The following is a 24100-nucleotide window of genomic DNA, read 5'->3' as shown; positions in this document are numbered from 1 at the left end:
GACTGATTTTTAAACCCACAGCAAAAGAATGAATGTAAATTCCTTGTTTTAAACTTCAATTTTGTAAACTAAAAAAACTAAATTGTAGGGGCTTTTAACCCCATAAAGCAATAATGCTTTGACAGCTAGCGGAGAATTTTATCAACCAAGCTATCTCCTGGGGCTGTTTCACGTATTTTATGGCAGTGAAATGTGACTTTATAAAAATAACTGAAGGCAACTTTTAGAGCATGTAAACCAACAGAGCTGCGGTATCCAAATACATCTCAGTTGGAGGATGGTTTGCTGTGTCATCAGACAGCCACTCATAACAGTCTTGAAATGAAATTGTAGATGTATCTAAACATGGCTAATGATATTTAGCCCCATTCTATAGGCTGTGTGCAAACCTGAGTTACTACTGATAACCGCTGGGAGAAGAAGGCGAAATTGTCCAATTTTTAAAACGAGGGACTCTTAAGTGACTTGCCTGTTTGAAGAACGAGTTAGTGATACCGTCAGGATTAGACCTCAAGTGGTTTGGTTTTGGCTTCTAGAGCTGTGAACTAACAACTAAACGACTCAGGCTCTAGAACGTGCTATTTTCTGGAGTCCCGTGATAAAGGAACGCTCCTTTCCTTACAGAATTCGGAGTTCTGTGGCAAACAGATTCAAGTTCCATGATGTACCGAGCGCTAGAGGAGTCAATGGGACAAGTAAAAGGAGCGGGACTTAGCGCAAAGGCAAAGCTACAAGAGTTTACAGTGGGCTCTGACATCAAAGAACACTTGGATGACTAAGGGCGTTAACAACGAGGAGTCCGGTGACAGATTTATTTGGGCATAAGCTTTTATGGGTCAAAAACCCCACTTCTTCAGAGGCATGGAATGAAAATTACAGATGCAGGCATGAATATACCTCCCTTCTCTTCGTGTGTCAGTGTAATAATGCCTGCATCTGTAATTTTCACTCCATGCCTCTGAAGAAGTGGGGCGGGGGGTTACCCACGAAAGCTTATGCCCAAATAAATCTGTTAGTCTTTAAGGTGCCACCGGACTCCTCGTTGTTTTTGTGGATAGAGACTAACACGGCTACCCCCCGGATAAGGGCGTTACCGTGGAAAGGGTCTCTGGGCTTAACTCTCCTGTCTCTGCAACAGTATTTGCTGTTTTAATGTTGTCTGTTTGGTTTGTTCTCCTTTATTTCCCTGCAGGAATGCAGGCTGTGTATTACTTCGTACCCTGTCTTTTGTACTTGGTAAAGAAACGTTTTCCTTTGGATCTGACAGTGCCACTCCCTTTGATCATGTCCGCATCGCCCCTATCTCTTGTACTTTGCATTTTCCGTCTGCCTCCAGTCCTTTCCTTATCGATGTAGTCCTCAGCATAAACTGGCTAGATAGTGCCTGCCCCCGGGTTCATTTTGTGCCTGATTTCTTAGCTGTTCAGGCTTCAACTTCTGCTTGCAGCCAATACAAACATCCAGCTGTGAACTGCTTAAATCACTCATGGAGCTCCCTTTAATATCTGTCATTATCACATGTGAACTCAGATCGATAGATGGCCCTTTGGCATTACATTTGATCATAACGCATTGGTTCGGTACAGCAATGTAGGTGTCAATGACACTGCACTAGGCCATAGAGCTCACTGGCGACTTCCTTTTTTATATCACCCATTGCCGTGTACGTGTAGATGGAGATATGGCCACTTTCAGCTCTTCGATTCTTGTACCTGGGGCCTTGTCCTGCTCCAGTCGAAGTCCCTAGCAAAACTCCCATCGATTTCCACAGGGCGGGATCTGGCTTCTAATCAACAGTTGAGATACTTGTTTCTAGTCATTGATTCAGCGAATCAGCCAAGAGTGGAACTAAGGTACCCAGAGCGAGGCAATTGTATGTTTATAAAGCAGAGGGGATCGTTTTGTCATGGTTTCCCCTTGTTTGCGTTGGTTTTCCTGGAGTGGGATTTATCAACTACCGTTTGTGTATAGCCTGTTATTTCCATCCTTCAGGTGCAAAGTGCTGAGATAACAGGCCGAGGACACAAGCCACGCTGATCTATAGAACATGCTCGCCGCTAGAGAAATGTGGCGTGGATTTAGCCAGCGAGAGGCTGAAAACTCGAGCAAAACGGGCGATGACTTATGGAACTGTTGGATGTCCGCCCTGCTCGGGAAGTGATTGCGGGAAGGCTGATCCGAGCTATACGTGGCGAGCTTGCTGGTATCGTTCCCATTTTCCTGGCTGGCAGCTACTGCTGGGAACATAGCATGGGGAAGGGCCTGGGTGAAGGGGGTAGGGGCGGAGGGAAGTCCCTCGGCCTATTCCTGCTGTAATGGCAAAAGGGAGCAGAGGGCGGCCTTCGGATTAAGACAGAGGGCTTGGAGATCTGGGGTCTATACCCTGCTCTGTTTCCTGAGCAATTCATCTAAGCTCCGTGTGTCTCCTTTTCTCCACCTGGACAAGGGAGGTAATTGTGCTGCCATACCGCACAGGGGTGCTGTGAGGATACAGTCATTAATGCTTATCATGCGCTTTGAGAACCTTATCTGGTAGGTGCCATATAAGCAGAAATATTCATTTACCACCTATCAGCAGAATCCTAGAATCTTCAGAGTAAAAAAATGGGGAGAAGAAAACGGTTAAAATAATAATCCAGCTGCCAGGGACAAATGAGGGAAGTTCACGCTGCAGCGTATCTGCCAGGGCTTTGTGTTGACTAGTTTCAAAAGTCACCTGAAATGAACAAAACAAACAAGCCAACAAAGCACGTGCCTTCTTATACTCCTTTATGATGCATGGGGACCAGGAAGATCTGAAAGATTTTTTTTCCCCAACTACAAATATTTTAAATTGGGGTAGGAAATTTGGTACTTTTGTGCTTTGTTTTGTTTGGAAAGATTCCCTGATAACTAAGGAGTGACATGATGCTATACCAAGAGTCAAGAAAGTGAACGCTGAGTAACCAAGAAGGAAATAGATTTGTAGTCAGGCTGTTTAAAACTCTGGCTTTATCTACACTTATTCCATTGTTACGTTTAATTATCATGTTGGAGAAACGAATTATTTTTTAAAGATTAACCCCTACCCCCGCTTCAGTTAAGAGGAGGTATGTAACCATGTTCTGATTTCTCCAACAAGTCCTCTGGAAAACACAGGAAGAGCCGATGTTCCTGATACTTCGCAGGTAAAACCAAAGAGAAAAACAAACTTCAAAAAGGACACTCGTCCAGCTGTTTTAAAAATCATGTACAGACCACAGCTAAATGTGGCAAAACGTGAGGCGCCCAGCGTTTTCCTTGGGAGACTATATTCAACAGATTCCACTAGAGGGAAGCTTTCCTAATTGCCACCCTATGTATTATTTCATTTCCTTCCCTGGCCTCTAGCAACGGGAATCCCACGGCTTCGCCAGCCCTGCAAGCAGAGACGCCCCAGCCTAGCTCCCGCAGAATGGAAAAATGCCAGCAAAACCACAGTGAACGGCGCGTATTGCTCCCATAGATCCGTTGTGTTTAATTTCCTTATTGATGGCCTTTCATAACTCAGTAGTCATCTTTCTTGCTCTGCCATCAATTATCCCGGGAAGCAAATAAATGTGCCCAGAGTCAAGACACTGACATGCCTCCCCCCTCCCCTGCAGCCAGTGCTCCCGAGGGAGAAAGAACTTGGGATCGTTCGCAGTAGGACAATGCCGACTTTTGAACCTCTAACCACTAAGCAAACAAACCTTGCGCTCTGCTCCACAATCCAAACAAGGTTTATTGACAGGCGTTACACAGCAACGCATAGCAACTGAGGCAGCAGCAGCAGCAGCAGCAGCAGCCGCCAGCTCCCCGGCAGAGCACGAGGATCAATGGCGTGCGGGCGCGGCCCCTGCAGCACCAGAGGGCAACCTTGCAAAGGCTGCGCCCTCGGAGCCGGAGTCGTTTCCCCCCGCGCCCCGCGAGGGCTGGGCACAGGCATTCCAGGCCAGGCCAGCCCGCATCCTCCTGCCTGGCTGGGGAGGGCTGCAGGCTCGGGCTGGGGCAGGGAGAGAAGGGCTGGCTTTGGTTTTCATTGGGGCCGGATCCTGCAGTCCCAGGTACAACTCTTGTCTCGCAGGGATGAAGAAGCGCTGCAGGAGTGGAGCGTTTTAGTGTTGGGGGTGAGACGGTCCTGATTGCTCAGGATGATCCAGCGTTGCCGGGTTGACCGCGTCCCAAGGCCAGCACACGGGCCAGCCTTTCCCCCTGGTTGTTTCTTTTAACAGCACAAAGAGAGACTCCTAGCAGACACAGCTCCCCACGGACTCCCCTCTCCCAGCTTCGGGGTCTAGCGGCTAGTCCCTGGAGCTGAGCTTTTAGTGGGTATAAAATGAGGTTTTCGATGGATAGGACCAGCTCCGTATTCCAGCCACCCTGCGAGGTCTTCAGCTACCGCAAATGCTGCACACACCTTATAAAAACCACATCCTACCGAACAGCGACCCACGCCTGGCTCAGTCGCATACACACTCATTCGTATACATCTGCGCAGACACACACTGTTAGCCGCCAGATTTCGGTGAATGCTGCCTTTTCCAAATACACCAGGACACGAAATCTGCAACCCAGACAACAAACAAACAACAATCCAAACAAAAACAAAACCTCCGCTCATCAAATTATATTGGAAGCAACTAACAAAAGAGACTAGGGCTTTAAAACCACGGCAGAGCCCAGGGGGAAGCCCCATGTTGATTTCACATGCTTGGCACATGAAGTCAGCTTCTCGGTCTTCGGGCATGAGCCTGCATGCAGCACTAGACTCCCCTCTTTGGAAGACCCTTAATTTCTAACACATCTTCAACCCCCCACTGCGTGGAATCACACCGAAGCTACACAATCACTTATACAACCTCTCCGTTTTTAGCAGACGCCTGTCCTAGCCCTAACACGTGGTTAAAAACAAGGTCGGTAATAAAAGAGCCCCTCCCCCCTGCAAAAACCCCCACTAATTTTATTAATAGCCTTTCTAAAATGACACGGAGCAATTAGTGTATTTAAAACTGCTCCAGCATGGAAAGGTAATAATAAAAAATAGCAGGAAGCATTTAATAGACTATTTCCCCCTTTGATTATTGGTATTGACCAGAGTCCCAGAAGGGATGATGGACTAAAAATTGCACCATGAACAAATCCTCACCAATGCTGTCTTTGGCCAAAGGTGTTGGGGCAGGAGCTCACATGTTACCATGGGCAGTAACAGGTCTGAAATGTCAAATCAATTTCACCCTCATGGCGCACTGGTAACTGCAAATCCCGGGTAAAGTATATTGTCAATGCCCCGCTGAATATAGACTGGCTAGCTGTCCCTATCCGCTGGCAGGTGCAATGAGGACATGGAGTTTCCGACCTGGCTGGAAAGCTTTGGTCTGTGTGTGTTTCAAAGACTAATTTTCCAGATTTTGGATAACGAGTTGAGTAAAACTACAATAAAACGGTGAAAACCAAACTGAAGCTTGACCAGAGATTGCAGAGATTCTCCCCCCCCCCCCCACACTGTTGTCTGTGTCCAGATCTGGGGAAAGAATCCATATTTTGGTCTTTCTTGCCCATTTAATACAAAGATTGAAACGTGCCAACCCCCAAATGTCTGTGTTCCAGGCAGCTTGTTGAAGAACCTTCCTAGGGCCCAGGGGCTCCCCTGGGGGCTTTCTCTTCATTATCGGCCCTATAATGAAGCTTGGATAAAGCCTGGGAAAGCAGGAAGGCCCCTGTGTGTATGAAGTTGTTCGGTTAGGGAGAAGAGAATGGCATAATTTAACCAACAGAACATTACTCTGGGTTCATTTCTCAACTCTCTCATCCCAGCCCCCTTGGCAATAGTATCACACAGGCAGCGATCCTCGCGCTTACACGTGTAGCTAGTTGCAGTTTCGGCTGGAGAGCTCAGGCAGTGCAGAAAACTAATAAACCAGCACCAGATTTATGAGCTCCTTTACAGGTGGCTAACGTGAAGCAATTCCTTTCGGAACATTTAAGCGGTGTCTTATCTTACCTTCCCCGCCCTGTAAGGCGAGATGGTCATTTTGAAGGTTTATGGTTGGGACAGACAAATGTGCTTTACATTTGGCTATTAAAATTCATGGCTAGCCCAGCCTGTGTAATGAAAACATGCGCACCGATCCCCGAGATTCCCAGCGGGAGAACTTACAGACTATTGCGGTTCAGCTCTCGGCTACAGTGGGATTTACTGCATTGCAAACGCCAGTGTAAAAACACACGAGATCATGAATATCCCCGCCCACGGAAACAGACACACTGTACACTTTGTACAAAAAGCAAACGGCTGGAGTGTGGTTGAGGAAGGTCAGTGCGGCCATTGTAGTGCACAGAGGGGAAAAGCCTGGGCTCTGTCCGTTTCATTGGGTGACCAGTGACCTTTTCCACGCTGGGTTCTGTGAATGTCGGGCTCCTGTTCACCAAGGAGGGCAGAAGCCCCCCCGCCCCCGACTCAGTCTCTGGCTGCGGTCACTGGGTCACTGATGGCGCTAAGACCCCAGCAGCTCCCAGGACGCCCCCAGCTGGGCCAGGACCCGTTGATCCCTGGAGGGAGGAGACCGGGCTCAGCGCTTGCGAGCCGCTGTGCACCGCGCCGGGCTGAGATTGCTGCAATTTCTTCTTGTTGATCTTTCTTTCTTTCGCTCGCCTGTTCTGGAACCAGATTTTCACCTGGCGGGGATAAAAGAGGGAGAGAAAGAGATGGTCAAATCAGAGAGCGGAGCGGCTCCAGAATGACCAGGCGAGCAGGGCTGGGCAGCTGGAGAGGGCACCGTAGGGGTTTCTCCGCAATCAGCCCAGCCATCTGCGCCCGGCTCTGCCGCAACACGCAGGGAATAGCCCCGTGTCATGCAAGCCAGAGTCCCGCCGTGCGCACTCTCCTGCAGAGCCTTTCACAGGGGAGTGGGCCCGATCCCAACTCCTGACGCCAACATGCACGTCTCAGCCGTCAGCTCGGAGCACGCTGTGAGCGAACAGGCGCACGAGTGGGTCAGGACGCCTCACTCTCAGATGTGCCACTTGGGAGTTTGTCGGGTTGGAAAGCAGGCACGCCTGTCTGTCGGTCTGTGTCTCCTTCGCACACACCAGTACTGGAGACAGGAGAGACGTTCCAAACATGGTCACATACCCCATGACCTAGGAAAACACCCACGCTCCTTGCGAGAGCAGACAGCGCCTCGGTATTTATCGCCCTTCCCAGGCCTTCCCCAGCGATTGGTGCCAGCCATTCTGCTACTATGCCCGCGACCCCACGGCCACCTTTGCATGATCTCTTGGGCCAGTGGCACCGTGACAAAGCGCGTGGGGGTGTGGGGGGGATGGACACGACTAAAGAGCATGTGGGTACTTCAGAAATAAAGCGAAGGGAACTCTCAAGGGACACACCTGTCTCTCTGACAATCCCAGCGTAGCGGCCAGTTCTGCTTTCCTCCTGATTGTTATATACCGGCTGTAATGAAACTCCTTCTCCAGTTCCAGCCGCTGGTGGTCCGTGTACACCACGCGGTACTTATCTTTTGTCCTGGTTTTAACTAGAGAGGAGAAATCCATGACAACTGATCAGGCACATTTAACGGCAACCCTTTCCCCCGATCCATTCTTTCCGTCACCTGATCTGGGACTGGGGCTCGGCTACTCTTCACCCAGCCCAAACCCTTCATGGGCAAGGAGTATAGGATCGGGACCCCGTTAATGATTTCAGTCCCTAAACTGGGACTTAATAAAGAGCGTGACCGGGCTCTAGAAAGAAGATTTGCAGATAACCCATTTTTTTCAGGCCGTGGGGAAAAAAGGGGAAAAAAACTGCACGAATGTCATCAGAAACCAAACGCATGCACAATATTCCCCGGCCCGGGGCAGCCCAGATGTCAATGATTTTGAAATGTACCTTAATTTTTTACATTTCTCCAAGGAACATTGTTCTGAAATGCCGCTGTTCCTGTTCATCCCTAATGGTAATAACCCCCGATTAATGTAGGCACGCGTTGTCTGGGGTTATTTGCTACAGCAGCAGAAGTCTTAGATTCTCACAAGTAAACTTCTTGGGCATTGCTCTGATTTCCCCCCTGATTTTTGATGTCCCTCAGCAAACGATGGTAGTGCAGACGATCTGCGATTGTTATGTCGAATCCGTACCTTTACTCGGATTCATTTATTTTTGCAGACGAGAACCGACAAGCCTGACACTGGAATGGAGGCAGAACATATCAGTGCTCAAAAATGCCAAGTTTGACGCATCTGATTTTTTTTTTAATGCGGAGCATGTATGTACATTGCTAAATCAATTGATCTCCCTTTGCTTCGTATTGTTTCTTGTTTAACTGGTTATATCCCCAGCTTTCTTGTTCATCAGAAAGATCTGAAGAGTCGGGAGGTTCTGCCCCTAGGTATGTAATGCCCGGCAGGCTGACTTTGTTCAGGTAAACTCTCTGCAAACCACAACAAAAGCGCCCTGCAAAGATACAAGTCTGATCAGAGAAAACTCCCCAGAGCCGCTGAATGGGGAACACAATCGCAAACAATGCCGGACAAGGAGATCTTATCAAAGAAAGACCTTCTCAATGCCTTAATAACAGCCCCATTCTGTTTGAATTACCACTACTGAGCAAATGGCGGCAGGCGCTTTCATCCCCTGGCCTGCAGATTAACATAAACACTGGCTCCAAAGGCAGCATTTGAATGGAGACATCCCCCCAAGTGACCAGCCACCCTTTCCCAAAGGAAAACGGTGGGAACAGGACGGAATTGTGGGAAAATCGGACAGCTTCCATTCCTGGATTGCTGGCTACTGGGCAGGGTGCTCAGCGGCCTGCAGATTCCCTCGCATTAGTGCTGGTCGTTTGCGTTCCCATGTAGTGCGCTGACTCGATGCCCTTTGGTTTGGGGGAAATAGTCAACCCCAATCGCCCCCCACGTTGTCTGGGGAAGCCGGGGGATGAGAGAGGAATGCCAGAATTCATTATTTACTGCGAAAGTTGCCACCCTCTTTCCGGCCAGTAAAAGGGACAATAGCGTGGAAGGTGTATATCAAAGCTAGATGTGTTTAAAGGCCCATGACAGATGAGGGTCTGCAGAGAACAGGAGCTCCTGGCTAGTCTGCAGGCACCCGGGAGACATTAACATCACAACTGAGAACGGCGCCTGGCCACCTCTTTGGCACCTTAGTGCAGGACATCACGGACCGTTCTCAGTTGACATTCAGCTCCCCTCCAAGCCTCCTTCCCCCACGAGATTGAGGAAGGGGGAAACTTTCAAAATCGGGCTTGAGACACCCCGCCCTACCCTTAACACCTTCCGATCCGCGCCCCGCTCCCCAAGGCGAGGAGGAAAAGACGCACAGATCAGTGTCACCTTCCCGGAGGAAACCTGCCCCCCGGATAAGTTGCAGCCCCAGCTCGGTGGGATGGGAATGCCAGAGCCAGCCCCAACCCTGACAACCCCAGGACCCAGAACCGCCTTCGCCCATTTCCCAGCGAGGGAGCAGCAGGTCGGCGTGAAGACCTAAAGCTCACCAAGACGTAAATAAAGGTATGCGCCCAATGACTCAGAAACGAATGCAAAGCGACACCGGCCAATGATTTATATGGCTGTAATTGGTTATAAAAATCCTTGAAGTGCCTATAACCGGGGCTACTCGGACTGAAGCCCGGGGAGGACCAGCGCGCACTCCACGGGGATGAAATTAAACTAAATTGGTCGGGAAATCGGTCAACACAGGCTCTCCTGGCCACTGCGAAACTTGGATCGTGTAGGAAAAGTCCCCACCAAAAGACTGTCCCTCAGCGATTCAAAAGACCCCTTGAAACAGGGTTCCAAAGCTCTGTGGGGTCGGTCTGCCAACCCCCAGTGCGTTAAAATCGTACCGCAACCCCACCCCCAGCAGGGCTCGGTCTTTGTTGCCTACGTTTTTCATGTTAAGCTAATTTCTCACAAAGGTCCACATTTCTCTCTGTACCCGCAGCTCGGTAACACGATTCCCAAGTCCCAAAGTGACTCTACTTGTTGCTACAAACTCCCCCCGTAAGGATCTGTAATTCAAGTGCTGGCGAGAATACGACCAGTTATTTGAAGAATTTTTCTACCCACTTCAGTATTTTTGTTCAATATTAAAACATAATTAAACTAAATTGGTCGGGAAACAATCGAAATAGAATTTTTCCTTTTGGGGAAGAGCCTCATTTTTGAGCTGCTGCTTCCTTATTTTCTTTAATAGATATATATTGGAAGTGAGGCCATTCCGGTGAAATGCCTGGGCCTGGGCCCGCATGCCTGCGGCGGGCTCCAAAACGAGTGAGCTTCTTGGCATTATCAAATGTCCCTGCAAATCACTTCCACGCGTGTATGGCACAAACCTCTCTCTAGTAACACCCAGGTTGCTCTGATCTGAACTAGCGCCAGCGGCTCCAAAGAGAACTCAGCTGTCTGGGGGGCCCTTTCCCTCCTGCCACCGGAAAGTTTGGGCCCTATTTCCTACTGGGTTTTCCTGGAGGAGGTTCCCTCCACTCCCCGAACCGAAAAGCAGCCAGGCTGAGAAATTACTAGCGAAACAACTGCCTGCTGTTAACCTCCATAGCCCCCACCGTGCAGCCCGAGCGGTGCGCAGCGCGGTTCAGTCCCCGGAGAGTGACGGTTTCCTGGGCGGCTCTGGGTCCCAACAAGGCCCAGGCTGGTTACGAGGGTCCTCGAGCTCTGCTACTTCCCAGACTGCCCTGAGCTAGGCTCCCGTGCAGAGCTCCGGTGCGCAGGGCCCCAGCGCTTTGCGGCTAGCCAGAGCCCCAGGCCTGCAGGGCTCTGCTGCAATCCAGGACCCCCGAGCTGGGCTCCGGTCCAGGGCCCCGGTGGGTGGGCAGCTGGCTCCGGGTCCCAGCGCTCTGCCGGGCTCTCCGGGGCCCCAGGCCTGCAGGGCTCTGCTGCAATCCAGGACCCCCGAGCTGGGCTCCGGTCCAGGGCCCTGGTGGGCAGCTCGCTCCGGGTCCCAGCGCTCTGCCGGGCTCTCCGGCGCCCCAGGCCTTTGCTCGCCCAGGCCCCCGGCGCTCCGCCGCTTACCCTGGCCGCCCAGGGCGGGCTGTGTCGGCTTCCTCATCCACTCGCACAGATTCCGCCGCTGGCCGCCAGGGGAGAGCTGTTCTGCGGCCGGGGCGCCCGGGTTGAGCTGCTGCATGACCCCGGAGGCGGCGTGGGGCGCCGGGCCCGGGTGGTGGTGGTGGTGGTGGTGATAGTCAGCCGGGCTGTAAGCCAGGGCCGCGGCGGGGGAGCCGCCGTTCAGCCCGTGCACCGCGCTGGCCGCCGCAGTGGCCGGGCCCCCCTGCCCGTAGCCGTTCCAGTCATCCCGCAGCGGAGCGCCGTAGGGAGAGGGCCACGAGGGGCCCGGGGACTGGGCGCTGTCCAGGTTCACCCCGGCCGCGGCCACATGGTATCCTCCGTAGTCCGGGTATTGCGGGGCGCTGACAAAGTTCTGCGCCGCCAGATTGAGCCCCCCCGAGTGGCGCACGGAGCTGGAGTACATGGGCACCTCCTTATCCAATAGGTAGCTCACGTACATGATGGCGAGAGCCGGGCAGCAGCTCTCCACATGCTGCTTGGGGCTCTGGAGCTGCTCTTCTCTTCCTTGGGGATGGGCTCCCCTTCTGGTCCGGGGGGGGCAGCGGGGGGACTGTCCCCCTGGTTGCCTCTGCAGAGCCGTCTCTCTCCCACTAGCGATCCGAACCCATTGGCCGGCAGCACTTACATGATTAACGATTGTTTACAAGGCTCTATTAGTAATGGCACAGACACACCAAAGGCAGGTGACGTGGAGAGGCGCTGGGTATATAGCTACTACCCCTAAAAGAAGATTTGCATTTAAAAAGATAAGGAGAGGGCAGCGACCTGATCACAGCTAAATATTCAAGCCTTTATTGTTTAAGAGCTTCCTCCTTCCATTGCAACCTGGTGCACTTTAACCTCCAATCACAGGTTCAAAGAACTAAATGAAGAGACTTGCAAAAGAGAGAGGGAATGAGAGAGAGAGAGACTTCTCAGAGCCAGGGTGGGAATATGGGAACCGTGTGTCATGGACTATCTATAGGCAGCACGTTACAGAACAGCCCTTGTTTAGGTTTTTGCTTTTGTTTTAAATGTTATAAAGGCAGCACGTCTAAGGAGATATATAGCTAGAGATATTTCGCTTTTTAGAGCTGTTAGTTTAGAATAACTTTTCCATAGACTACTGGATGACGAACAGAGGAAAAGTGAAATCGACAAGACTCTATGTGTGTATACAGAATTTTCAATCCTGAAGGAATGCACTTGGATCTCCTTTATTTCTTACCAAACAAATCAAGTTTTGTTTCCCCTAAATGTTGATAAGTGGCTCCTTTTTCGTTTTGCTCTATCGTGTTTTAGTTCTACTTCATATATAACAATATTACCGTGTTGCATATACTTTGCTGAAAACGTTTTCAGAATCATAGAAACGGCGAATTTTCGGATACGCCTGCCGAATAGCCTCAAGACAGAGAGGTCGCACAAAATCAAGAGAATTGTCTTAACAAATATTAATCTAATTGCTAGATATTATTGTTGAGAAAGAAATATAATCAATGCCGAACAGTGAAGGAGGGAAAAAGCCCTCTGCCGATCTAAAATATATTTTAGCCCCTATTTGATAGTTTAGATTGAACGGAGAGAAGTTATTGTAATTGAGGGAAAGTTTGCTATGAAATATGCCTTAAACGCAAACTTCAAGCTAAATCTTTGTTACTCCTATTTCAGTTACGATTCTGGAAAACCAGGGGATGAATTTAATTTATTTCATTCATTTTGATTAATTCCTTTTGATCAATTGAAACTAAATTCAAGCGAAGTAGTGCCTCGCAATGACACCATAGATGCGAGGATAAACATGAGAATGGTTTTGGTGATTTGCAGCGTTCACCAAATTATTTTTTCACCCAGTGAATTGCCATTTTAAAGCGCCTTGCAAACCCGATCAAACTCCTAGCGCCGAACAAGCAGCTATGAAAATGTTACTTAGCTACGAGAATTCTTCATTCTCCTCACAACACATCTCATATACAATTCGTTCTTTGAAGAGGCGCCATCCATTCAGTGCTTTTATGCTTTAACTTGTCACCTTGACCGGGAACAATGCAGAAAATGCTGAATATTTGCATCTCTTTATATACACAGCAACGAAGTCTTTTACTCACAGAGATAACTGCATACGATGGAAACTTTTCCCTTTCCACCCTGTTTCACAGAAGTTTGACAACTCAGCACTGACCCTTCTCAAAATCCACTTCACAAGCCACCTTCAGTCATTCTGGGCGGCCCCAGGGGAGAATCCAGTGATCGCGGCAGAAATACCTTATGATCAGAACTCGATATCACAGTGCTGAGAATTGTGCGAACCATCGCTTGAAATTTCATGTCATGCAGACCGCGCAGGGAAATTCAATTCGCATTTAATATTTCTAGTTAATATGGGCCGGATCCAGGCAAAACTCCCCTGGATTTCAGCAATGAAAACTGAAGGGTGGACCCCATTATTAATTATAGAAATTATTTTTGCCAGGGGTAACTGTTCAGGACTAGCTCGCTCAGAAAGGCTTGTCACTAAAGCCCTGGCAGTGTGTGGTGCAGTGTAATGTTTCTGAGGAAGAGGTTTGGATCATTTTAGCTCTCAAATTTTATTTTCCATGGAATGTCCTCCTTCAGCACGCCAGAAAGTTGTTGGATTCATTTTTTAACCATTTTCTTTAATGGTGGAGCGACGCCAGGGACTGTGAACAGTGGAGTTCAGATCTGATGCACACCTTGTTCGAAATCTTTTTTATGAGCTGGAATATATCCCCTTCATTAGCGAGCTTGTTTGGTGCACTCTGTCCCCATGCAGGGTCTCTATGCATTGTCTGTACCTAGCACGCACACAGACTCTACGTGGAAACCGTCCCTATAACATACACAGTTTAAAATACGGCTGGTATTTTATGTGCTGCAATATTGTACAGCTGTAATATGAACGTGCTGAGCACACGAAATCCACTGGCTCGGGGGCTGATTTCTTTCCCTGGTGTCAGTTTGATGACACAGTGCCAACATGAAAGATAGAAAAGCGGGATGGAGAATTCTTTAAAAGCCCAGCGCTCCTAATGCCAAAGGCTTAAACAGACCTCTGGAAAAGGCTGCATCCTTCAGCGTAATCTCCTCTCCCGATAAGCACTAACAAAGCACATCTAGGAGTATGCGAATTTGATGAAGCAATAAACCGAAAACAGGGTCATTAAACTGACAAAGCTCTGAACATATTGGATCCAAAATGCACAAGCGCCCCTGGCCCTCGCGCTCCGCGGGGACGCACGCGGTTTACACGGGAAGCCGATTTCTTCCCCCAAAGCACCGACAACACGCGCGTCCCTGGAGCACAGATACTTTGGCTCCAGTTTGTGCCTCGGCTTTGGTGTTTGGGGGACGGGGGCTGGCAGAAGTGTGCTCAGCCGGTGGAGGGGAAGGCAGCGAGCTGCACACCCGCGCAGGAGGGATAGGGGACGCCTGTGGTGCTATAAAGCGGGACAGGTAATCCAAAGCCACCGCGGATGGGACAGGACAGGGTGCTAAAACCTCGTGGCCTCCTCCCGGCTTGGGAAGGCCTAAGGGAAATCGCACACACCGTGACGCTTAAAATAAAGCCCAGGGTATGACTTTAATCAGGACAAAAGATATGGTCTAGTTATGAGCGATCAATGTGCTGAATCCAGCCAGCACCGGGGTTTAGGGGGCGAACAGCTGTTAGCCAGACAAGGCGAGTTCGGGGCAAATGGAAACCTTTACAATGTCTTGCTCTTGGGGGAATTTCATAGCCAGGTTATTCAAAGGCATTTTTGTGGGGGTTCATTTAATCTTGCGTTTGCCTCTCAGAATAAAATCCAGGGGGAGGCCGCTGAGCTATCGCTTTAATCCACACATCACCGCCAACAACCCCATTCAGCAGCTCCAGAGAACTAGTTAGGGACCCATCATCCACCAACAGAGAGGAGTCTATTGTGTGAACGGGTCAAAACCGCGACCACGTATAGGGCGGAAGAACGGGAAGTGAGGGTACCCAGAACTCTTGCGAGAAGTAATGTACCGGGCACGAACAGCTGGCAATGGTCACCTTGTAGCTATTTTGGGTTTGTGGTTTTATTAATGGTTGCATTGCATCGGAATAGCTGCAAACTGGGATTCAAGCCTTGCCAACGCATGGGACTCCGTCTGAGGCGAGCAGCCCCCTTAACTGTATGGGGGCTACTTGCGTGAGTAAGGATTACGCGAAGGAATGAGGGTTTGCAGGCTCAGGTCCGTTCTCGTTAAAAATCCCGCATTTGCCAGGTCCCGCAGCAGGTTTGACCAAGGCACAAAGAAGTCACGTTAGTGCCTCAAGGTGACAGGGAGTCAGTGTCCCATCTTGCCTCAGGACCCAAGGTCTTCTCGGCTCACTGGACCATGTGGCCTCAGTCGGGCGCAAACGTGTTACTGATCCGTTTGAACCGCCTCCCCTCTTCAGTGAACTGGGGTTCTTCATGGAGATGCTGCTCAGCGAATGGAGCCACAACAGCCCGATGCCAAACATGAAACCGGAGACAAAGGGACTGAGAAGATTTCGGGAGCTAAATTCGGTTACACAGCCTGGGCCAAATTCAGCCCTGGTGTAAACCAGTGCAGGGCTGAATGTGATCTCTCACTAGCACTCACGGGGACTGCAATGGCACGGGGAGAGGGGGGACAGGACAGCAGGTGACCGTCAGTCCTGCGCGGTGATCTCCCTCATCTCCCAGGACTCTCTGCAACACCTTTCAGGATCGGGCCCCCACCTGCTCTCCCCCCCCCCCACCCTTCTGCTTTTCCCTTTGGCTCTTCCCTTACCGCGACGTGCACACCTTGCCAGTGGAAAAGAGTTAATCAAACACACCCGAGTCTCTCTAACCCGAGCGAGTAGATTTGCAGCTGCCCAACTCCTCTCCGCAAGTAGCGTTTCGGCGCTTGCTGCCTATTTGGTCCCGTCTGATTTTATTTGATCGGTATCTGAAAACACCGAGGGGCGAAATACAGGATCCCTGGCTGCCAGGGGCCGCTCAGACCCGGCCTCTCATGTTAGCTTGCACCGGGCTTTAATCAACATCATTCCAGGGCAGAAATGAAGCACAACCAGCTGCGTGATCTTGCTTGAGTTGCCCGGGATGTCCCAGTCACCCTAGCCCAGCATGAGAGCGCTCCACGCGGAAAACAAACCCCAGGCGTGAGCAGGGCCCCGCGGTTGCTATTTATGGGACATCCCGGTTGGGATGGTGCGGTATCATAGCTACATAATCGGAGGGGTCGCTTGTATTTGTACATCTCTTCTTATATCCCGCCATTACACTGCGTTGCATTTGTCTTTGTTGGGAGGCAGGGAACGGGTTTTAACAATCGTGTAATACACCTACAGGTTGTACAGTGTTGTATGCCTGCACATTGGAAATAAATGCAATCCACAACGACCCCCCCCTTCCCCCCCCCTGCGCTTCCCAAAGCAACACCATGGTCCAACAAATAGACACGAAGGCGGGCAAGGTCATTTGTACGTATTTTAATATAAAGTTTTCCTTGTCAAATCCTGGCCATGCTGTTCATTGTCTAAATAAGATTCTGTATTAGTGGGGCCGCCCCTAGTTTGCTACATGCTTCAACGCAAGGAAATCGGGAGTACATGGCTACGGGGCTTTACCACAAATAACCTAAACTGTACTCCAGTGAGTACCTTGACGTGGGATCGGTGTTAGCTTATAACCCCCAGTTATCAGTGCGCATCCTCCCCCTCTCTCTTTACTCACATACACCACTGTGAGCAAGCGACACAACCCCACACACCAATGCACACATCCCAAAGACCCTCCTTTAAAACTTTTCGCTCCTGTCAAAGAGACATTCCGCGTGGTTTCAATGCCGCGTTCCCCTAGGACAAAACTGAAGCATCATTTAACGCCTAATTATTTATTACGATTTCCGCCCCCCCCCACCCAGGCTGAGCAAGTTCCGAGTTTATTAATGACTAGATCGAGCGAGGTGCTGAGCTCCGAAGCCCCATTGCAGAATCCGGGGAGCCCAGCGCGCTCAGCGCGGGGCAGGATCGGGCCCACATGCAAAGCCTTTTTCTCTTCAGAGCCTTTCAAGTGTGAGGTTGGACAAACGATTTGACCTAAAAGTTACAAAACGGTGATTGCGAGTGGGACGAAACCCTCGTTTGCTTCGGTTGTGCGGCGTCTTCACCGTCAGGCTTCTTGCTATGTTTCCTCCTCAGGGCAAAGTTGTTCGCATTGGAACCAACTGGAATATCACCCTAAATGTCTGTTGTTATAAGAGGTGTCAACTGGCCTTTGCACGGCACAGCCAAAGGGTTGAAGCCAAAAAATACAGGATTTGGTAAAAGCAAAACGGAATAAAGCACCGTCCCTTTTCACTTGTCTTTATTGACTTAACCCGCAGCCTGACACCCGCTTGAACTGACTGGACCAAGAAGCCAGTCTCTTCTCTCCTGCATGTATAAGTAAAACGAAATGTTGTTAGCAAATCCTGCTCTGTGCCTGGGGCTAAGGAGCACAGAATACAGATGCAGCCTTTGGCTCCGATTGTGTTCGGAAAGTGAGCTCTGTGTTCACACTGGGAACTGAGCCTGGCATTACCAAACAGCTCTGCCCCGCACCACCTTTCGCCAGTCTGAAATGCGGCTGTGGGGAGGCAGGGGGCTCTGTCAGCGATGGAATTAAGCCGATGGGGGGGGGGCGGCTCGCCTTGCCTCTGTCCCCTGCAGTGCGCGGGGCCAGGGCTTGTCACCTCCCCAGTCTTTTCCACTGACGAGCTGGGGCGTGATCTCAGCCAAGGGGAGGCTGGTTTGCAGCGCCGAGCCCCCTCAGCCCAAGGGAGGATCTGGCTCTCGCCCCTCATTCTGGCTGCGGGGAGGGAGGGGAAGCCGAACTGATCTGCTTGCTAGACGTGCAGCCGGGTCAGCCTTGGGCTTGGGGCGCTGCTCTGGCTGGGACTCCCACTCCGCAGCGCCTCCGAGTCAGGGGGTCGGCTCAAGACCCTCTCCTTACCTGCCGATGGCTGCGATCCCTGTGTGTGAAACCCGGCAGGCTGCTCGCGGGGTAGCTAGAGACCTAGGCTCCTGGCCGTCACCACGCGGGCCGATGGCTGGTTCCTGGGCTGCGGTGGAATCACGTATTCACTGCCACCAAGGGGACTGGTGGGGGTGGGGGTGGGGGTGGGGGCGGGGGGCCCACCCCCGGGACTCTCTCGGAGATGCTCCTCTTTGACCCCCCCCGCTTTGTTTGCGAGGTAAAAATAACTGTTTTAAAGCCCTCGGTGGCCCAGCCGGGGAAGAAAAGGAGGAGCCGTGGGTTAGTCCGATCTGTGGAATTTATGGCTCCCCCTAAAGCACAGACACGATAAGGGGCTGAAATAACATCTTGGAGCTTTTCAAGCTGGCTGCCCCCGGGGCTTTGATGTAGATTACGTTGCAGAATAAGCCAACACTTTTATCCTTGGGTTTAGGGTTGTTTAAATACACGCCGCTAGGAGCGGAGCAGAAGGCGAGCGTTTGCTCGCAGCGGGCTCGGGTTCAAACGCGTGCACACGAAATACCTACTGAGAATGTGGCTGCCTTTCGCTTCAGTAAACGCAGTGACAGCATAAGCTCTGCCATCGGCTTTTCATTGCCCTTACAGAGAAGTTCACCTCCCCCCTTTTCTCCAGTCAGCCCACATGCCAATATTTGGCTCGTTCCGCCCCCCCCCACCCCCAGTAAAACGTGGGGCTCTCTGAGATGCCCGTCTCTGGAGCGAATTTGCCAGGTTACGCATTAAGTAACTTCTCTTTAGCCAGGTGTGGCCAAGTGGGCTGCCCGCTCTGTGGAAATGAAAAGTGTCTTCTCCTAGAGTCGCTGTGAGTGAATAGGAACCTGGAGGACGCAAACACATCAGTCACCCCCGGGTTTACTCCCCAATAGGAAGGCACTGCCCGTGAATCTAGCCCTAGAGCCGGACTGTCGTCGCTGTTAATCAGACATCTCTCGCCGCCACTCCACCTTTGGCTTAATAAGGCGTCAGGCTCTGCTGCAGTTTGCAGCCTAATTCGATCGACTTCAGTGGAATCCTTTCGGGTTTACACCAGGATTCGGAGGCCCGCTCCCATTGAAACCCCATTGACTCCGCTGGCGCAGAGACCAGCTCCAACCGGGCCGAATCGGGCTCCGGTCTGGGCTGAGACTAGTGTGGTCTGGTGAAACTGCAGGGACCGGGTGAGGATGAAATGAACTGCGCTTCCCTGTGGCAGTTTTGAAGAGAGGGAGCGAAAGGACAGCAAGTCAGTTTCACATCCCAGAAGAGGGGCTTGTGAAATGCAGGACAAGTTGGGCCCTCAAGCCTCTTGCTAGCGATTGCAGAACAATTCAGTACAGCAGTGACTAGCCCCCAGGGTCTCCCACCCGCCTTTCGTCTACAGACCGGTGCCTACAGCCCAATGCCCCGCTGCCCGGACCGTCTGAACCTCCATGCAAAGGGACACTCCACCCCCTTCCCCGCCCGCTGCCTGGGGCCCGATCCAGGCTGGCGCAGGCATCGGGGCGCAGAAAGAACATTACTCCACCCTGATCACTTGCGCTAGTGAGTCCGAGTTCGAATTCTGCCCGTTTCAGAGGTAAAACCCCCCAGACTTCTCCCGTCACAGCGCCTTCCCGGCCGCCCAGCTCCCCGGGAAAACAGCACAATACTGATTCCCCACTGTCTGACCTCCGCCGTACACCGGCATAGCTCCACGGGCAGCCAGCGTGTCGGACTGGTGTCAAAGGGAATGTATGTCTCCCTGTGCGTTAGCACAGCAGCCACGATCAGGGGACCCGAGCCCCCGGACTCTGGGCACGACGCAGTGTTCAGTATTACCATGGTGCCGTTCATCCCTAGTACACGGCTTTACACAGGTGTCGAGAACGTTTTCATCCCCATTTCACCCATGGGGAAACTGAGTCACGGAGCGACTATATGACTCGCAGGGCATCACTAGCGACAGAGCTGACAATACAGCTCCTAATGACGCCCGACTCCCCCGCGATACAGGCTCGCTGGTGCCTGGCGCGCAGGATAATTTTGCCATAATGTGGCTTTATACTGACTCCATTCCTCAGGAAAACGTGAAATTCTAGCTGTAAAACATCTAGAGCACTATCCGCTGCACACTCCCAGGGTAGCCTTCCCTCGGGCGAACCGAATCGTTATGCCTTAGTTAATTACCAAGTGTCTTTATTTTCTACACTGTCTTCCGTAGCAAGAGACTTTGCAGCGCCTTCTCTGCAACCGCATCTTGTGCGACAGCATCTCCCTTTGTGTCCAACTAAAGACCATAGGTGCTGGAACTAGGGCTTCGCTCCGAGTGGTTCCCATCATACACAGGGTTAACAGTTTGGCTCTCAGAACTGTTCCAGCGCCCCTTCTAAAGACCCACTTCTACAACTCCAAGGGAAGGAATAAAACTACTCCCTTGAGTATGGATTGCAGGCTTGAGTAAAGGTTTGTAGGACCGGGCCTGTATAAGAGGGCGATTTTATTTGTCATTTAAACACCATTGCACTGCCCAGGTGCTGTATGAATAATAACTAGAACCACTACTAGTAGCAGAATTATTCCTATGAAGACAGTATCTGAATTCTTATTTGACTTTAATGGGAGCAGGCTCAGGCTCACTAAGAATTATAGCAGTAGCTAGTAGTGGATGCTACAGCCAAAGTAGTAACATGTTTAAATTACAATCTCCTGATTTAACTGGCTCCTAATTATCCAAAATCTTCTTACAGGATGAAATTTTCCATGCTTCGTCTCCGCTCCCGAGTCTTTCTTTCTTTCTTTCTTTCTTTCTGGACTACATGAAGATGAAAACAAACAAACTCAAAACCTTCTTTTGGGGACCAAACCTGCTCCCACTGGAACCAAAGGATACTTTCCCATTGACTTCAATGGGCGCAGGATCAGACCGCTGTTTCCTTCTCTAAACACCGGATTTCCAGGCAGTTCTATCATCTGAGATAACGTGCCCATCTCGGCACCAGCACACCTGTGAGGTGGGTAAAGCATTTATTTCCCCATTTTACACATCTGGAGAACTGAGGCAGAGACTCTTATCCAAGCCCCAGGAAGAGTTAGGGGCACAACTAACCTTAGATGTAATTCACCAAGGGGCGGGTTCTGTCTCTGGCCCATGCTGCCCTCCCCAGGCTAAGTTGTCTGAATGCTACAATCAGACAAAGCAGGGCCGTAGCCCTCAGTAACATATGGTTTTAGATCCCAAAGTATGACAATTTGAAAATGCCTTTTGGAAGGTAATGAGCTCGATCCTGCACTTTGTGTGCATGTAACTCCAACAAGAGTTACTTATATCCTGTAAGGGGAGAGGAAAGCCCTGGCAAACCAAGTAAGAAAGAATTCCCAGCCCTTGTTTAGCCTGTGGAGAAACTGGGCAAACAGATTGTGTAAGTGACTTGCTTGAGTTCTCACCGCTGCAGAAAAATAAACCCAGACCCCGGGAGTTCCAGTCCCCCAATCCACTGTCCACACCACTTAGACAACGCTGGCTCTGTGTAGAAAACTTGGCTGAATAATAAACCTATAGAGCCAAATACTGTCCAGAGTTACCCCTGAGATAGGTATAATTGTGACTGTCCCATATCAATTAATCATAGCAAAGAGAATGAAGCAAATGGGCCACCTCGATTATCACATTAAGTAGCCATGCAGAATTTGGACAAAAAGCTCCGAGGCAGAGCTATTTAAAATGGTTCTTTTTTTTTCTTTTATTGCAGTTACAGGATTTTAAAATGTTAATATTGATTATTGAGGCCAGTGGACCTTACTTGGATAGGGATAAGTGGAGCAGGGTGCCAGGATTTTGTGAGGATTAACTGTTATGTTTGTACAAAACTTTAGATACACAAAAGCTCTATAAATCATATATACAAGACTAGGACTAGACCGTAGTGCAAGGCTAATCCGGTACAGAAAAACTAAAAAAGTGATCTTAGGGCGCCACCTAGTGTCCAACAATGTCTGAGAGGGTTGGCCTGGCTTTTCCTCTTCAACCCTAGCGTCCAATAAAAGTGTAATTGTAATTAACTGCGACTCCTCACGGACACTTCATAATACTTGACAGTATTTTAACATTCACAAGCTATGCATTTAGGCCATCATTTTAGGCTTGATGTAGATTCTGAATTGCCTTTCCTTCGGTATAGGTGTCATGCCTTTTCTCTTCATGGTTATGTCAAAAAGGGAGCTATATCTATTTGAGGGGTAAGGAGACCCTCTCTCGTTGATGATGATTTTACAACTGTTTACAAAAGTAGGCAAAAGTCTGGCTAATTTGACCACGGTCACTTGGTACTGCCCCCTAGCAGAAAAATAAAAACAAATCAATTGGATCACAGCAGCAACTAGGCGCCTCAGTCATGAAGGTTGGGGGTAGTGTTGACTGTATCTTACACTTTGGTTTGTTATATTTCCTGTTTTGTTCTCTGTTTCATAACGGTTTTTTAAACCTGGGGGGAGCATATGATGCTTTTTATGGTAGCAGATCCAATTAATTTTTAAACCTTTGTTATCATTCTTTGGCTGTGGCAGGATCACTGCTGTTTAACTGCTTCTTAGTTTAATGGTTCTTCTGGAGTTTTCAGCACTCTCTCTCTCTCATCTTTCTAGCAGGGACTTTCACTAGAAAGATGGTTCCATACTCTTTACTGATGTCCTATAATCCTCTGGGCAGCTCCACTGATTCTTATTTCAAGATATAAAGCCCATTCTGTATAAAACTTAGCCATTTTAGGTACTTATATACCCCTTCACAGCAGTAGCCGAGAGCCTCACAATCCTTAATGTATTCATCCTCCTAACACCCTTGTGAGGTAGGGAAGTGACATCCTTATTTAACACATGGGGAACTGAGGCACAGAGAGGCTACAACCCACTAGCACAGGTCACACAGGAGAGCTATGGAAGAGCAGAAAATTGAACTGTGATCTCCTAGGTGCTAGGCTGGTGTCCTAACTGTTGGACCAGTTTATCTCCCAGCCCCAGCATTTTATTTTGTTATCCTTTATTAAGGAGAAATCCCTTTGCCATTCTATTCTTTTCTGATGTGAAATGCAGGAACAACGCACTAGAAACAAAATCATATATTTCTCCCTCCTCATCCCAGAAGCCCTGAGAGGCATTAGGAATTATTCAAACAACATTTTAGCTGCACACAGTACGTGTGACTAGTACCTTTCTCCTTATCAGATAGCAGTGTTGTGACACTCATGTGATAAATCTTCTCTGGTCACTGTTGTGTATCTACATGTTGCTGTATAACACCCAACATGTTTAACACCAAGGTTAATTTTTTTTTGAGAGCAAGAGAGAGAAAATTGCAAAGCAGCCATTTAAAAGGGGCTATCTTGTGGTTTTGCACAAGCCTGTGAATGGGCCAGCACTTTGCTGTGCTGAACCAGGAAAATCCAGGGAGGGAATTCTGGCTCTAAGAGTCATTATTTCCGTTCGAAGCCCCTTACTCCAGCTCTGCTCTGCTCCAGCCATTCTTCACACTCTGGAGGTGGGAATAGCAAATACACAACACCAACTTATCGCTGTGTGCCCAGAGCCAAGATCCAGGTAGCCCATGCAAGATTTGTAAGGGAGGTTCCAATTGTCCTATCTTCAGTGCCGGGCACAATCTTACCCAAAATATTTATACACACGTGTGTGCTATATGCAGCAGGTAACATGAATGGCATGCACTACATGTACAGTTCATCCCATAGAGCTCTACAAATCACAATGGCCAAAAACCTATCCAAATGGCCCCCTCTATCTGTGGAAGGATCACAACCCTTTTTTTCATCTGCTTTTAAGATATATGTTCAACCATGCTCAACAGTGCAGTCCCTTTTCTGAGTATTTTGAAATTATTCATATTTCCATATATTGGGGAAAAAACCCCTTTTGAAATACACCAAGCATGTTTGCTTTTTCCAGAAACAAAAGAAAAATATATTTGAAAAAAGTTTATTGCTACACTTGCA

General features: G+C 49.8%; 1 protein-coding gene across 1 annotated transcript; it reads right to left on the bottom strand.

Annotated features, from left to right (window-relative positions):
* Positions 1–5556: 5556 nt before the first annotated feature.
* On the bottom strand, positions 5557–11545 carry CDX2 (caudal type homeobox 2). The gene is made up of 3 exons (XM_044992589.1): positions 11050–11545; positions 7390–7535; positions 5557–6675 (listed from the first exon to the last, which is right to left on the bottom strand). The coding sequence occupies exons 1-3, from the start codon at positions 11543–11545 to the stop codon at positions 6475–6477; spliced, it is 843 nt and encodes a 280-aa protein (XP_044848524.1). The 3' UTR covers positions 5557–6474.
* Between the last annotated feature and the right edge of the window lie 12555 nt (positions 11546–24100).

This window comes from Mauremys mutica, chromosome 1, assembly GCF_020497125.1.
Source record: "Mauremys mutica isolate MM-2020 ecotype Southern chromosome 1, ASM2049712v1, whole genome shotgun sequence".
In the NCBI taxonomy this organism is placed as follows: domain Eukaryota; kingdom Metazoa; phylum Chordata; order Testudines; family Geoemydidae; genus Mauremys; species Mauremys mutica.
Note: the sequence above shows the minus strand (reverse complement) of the source record. Positions and strands in the feature narration are given on the sequence as shown.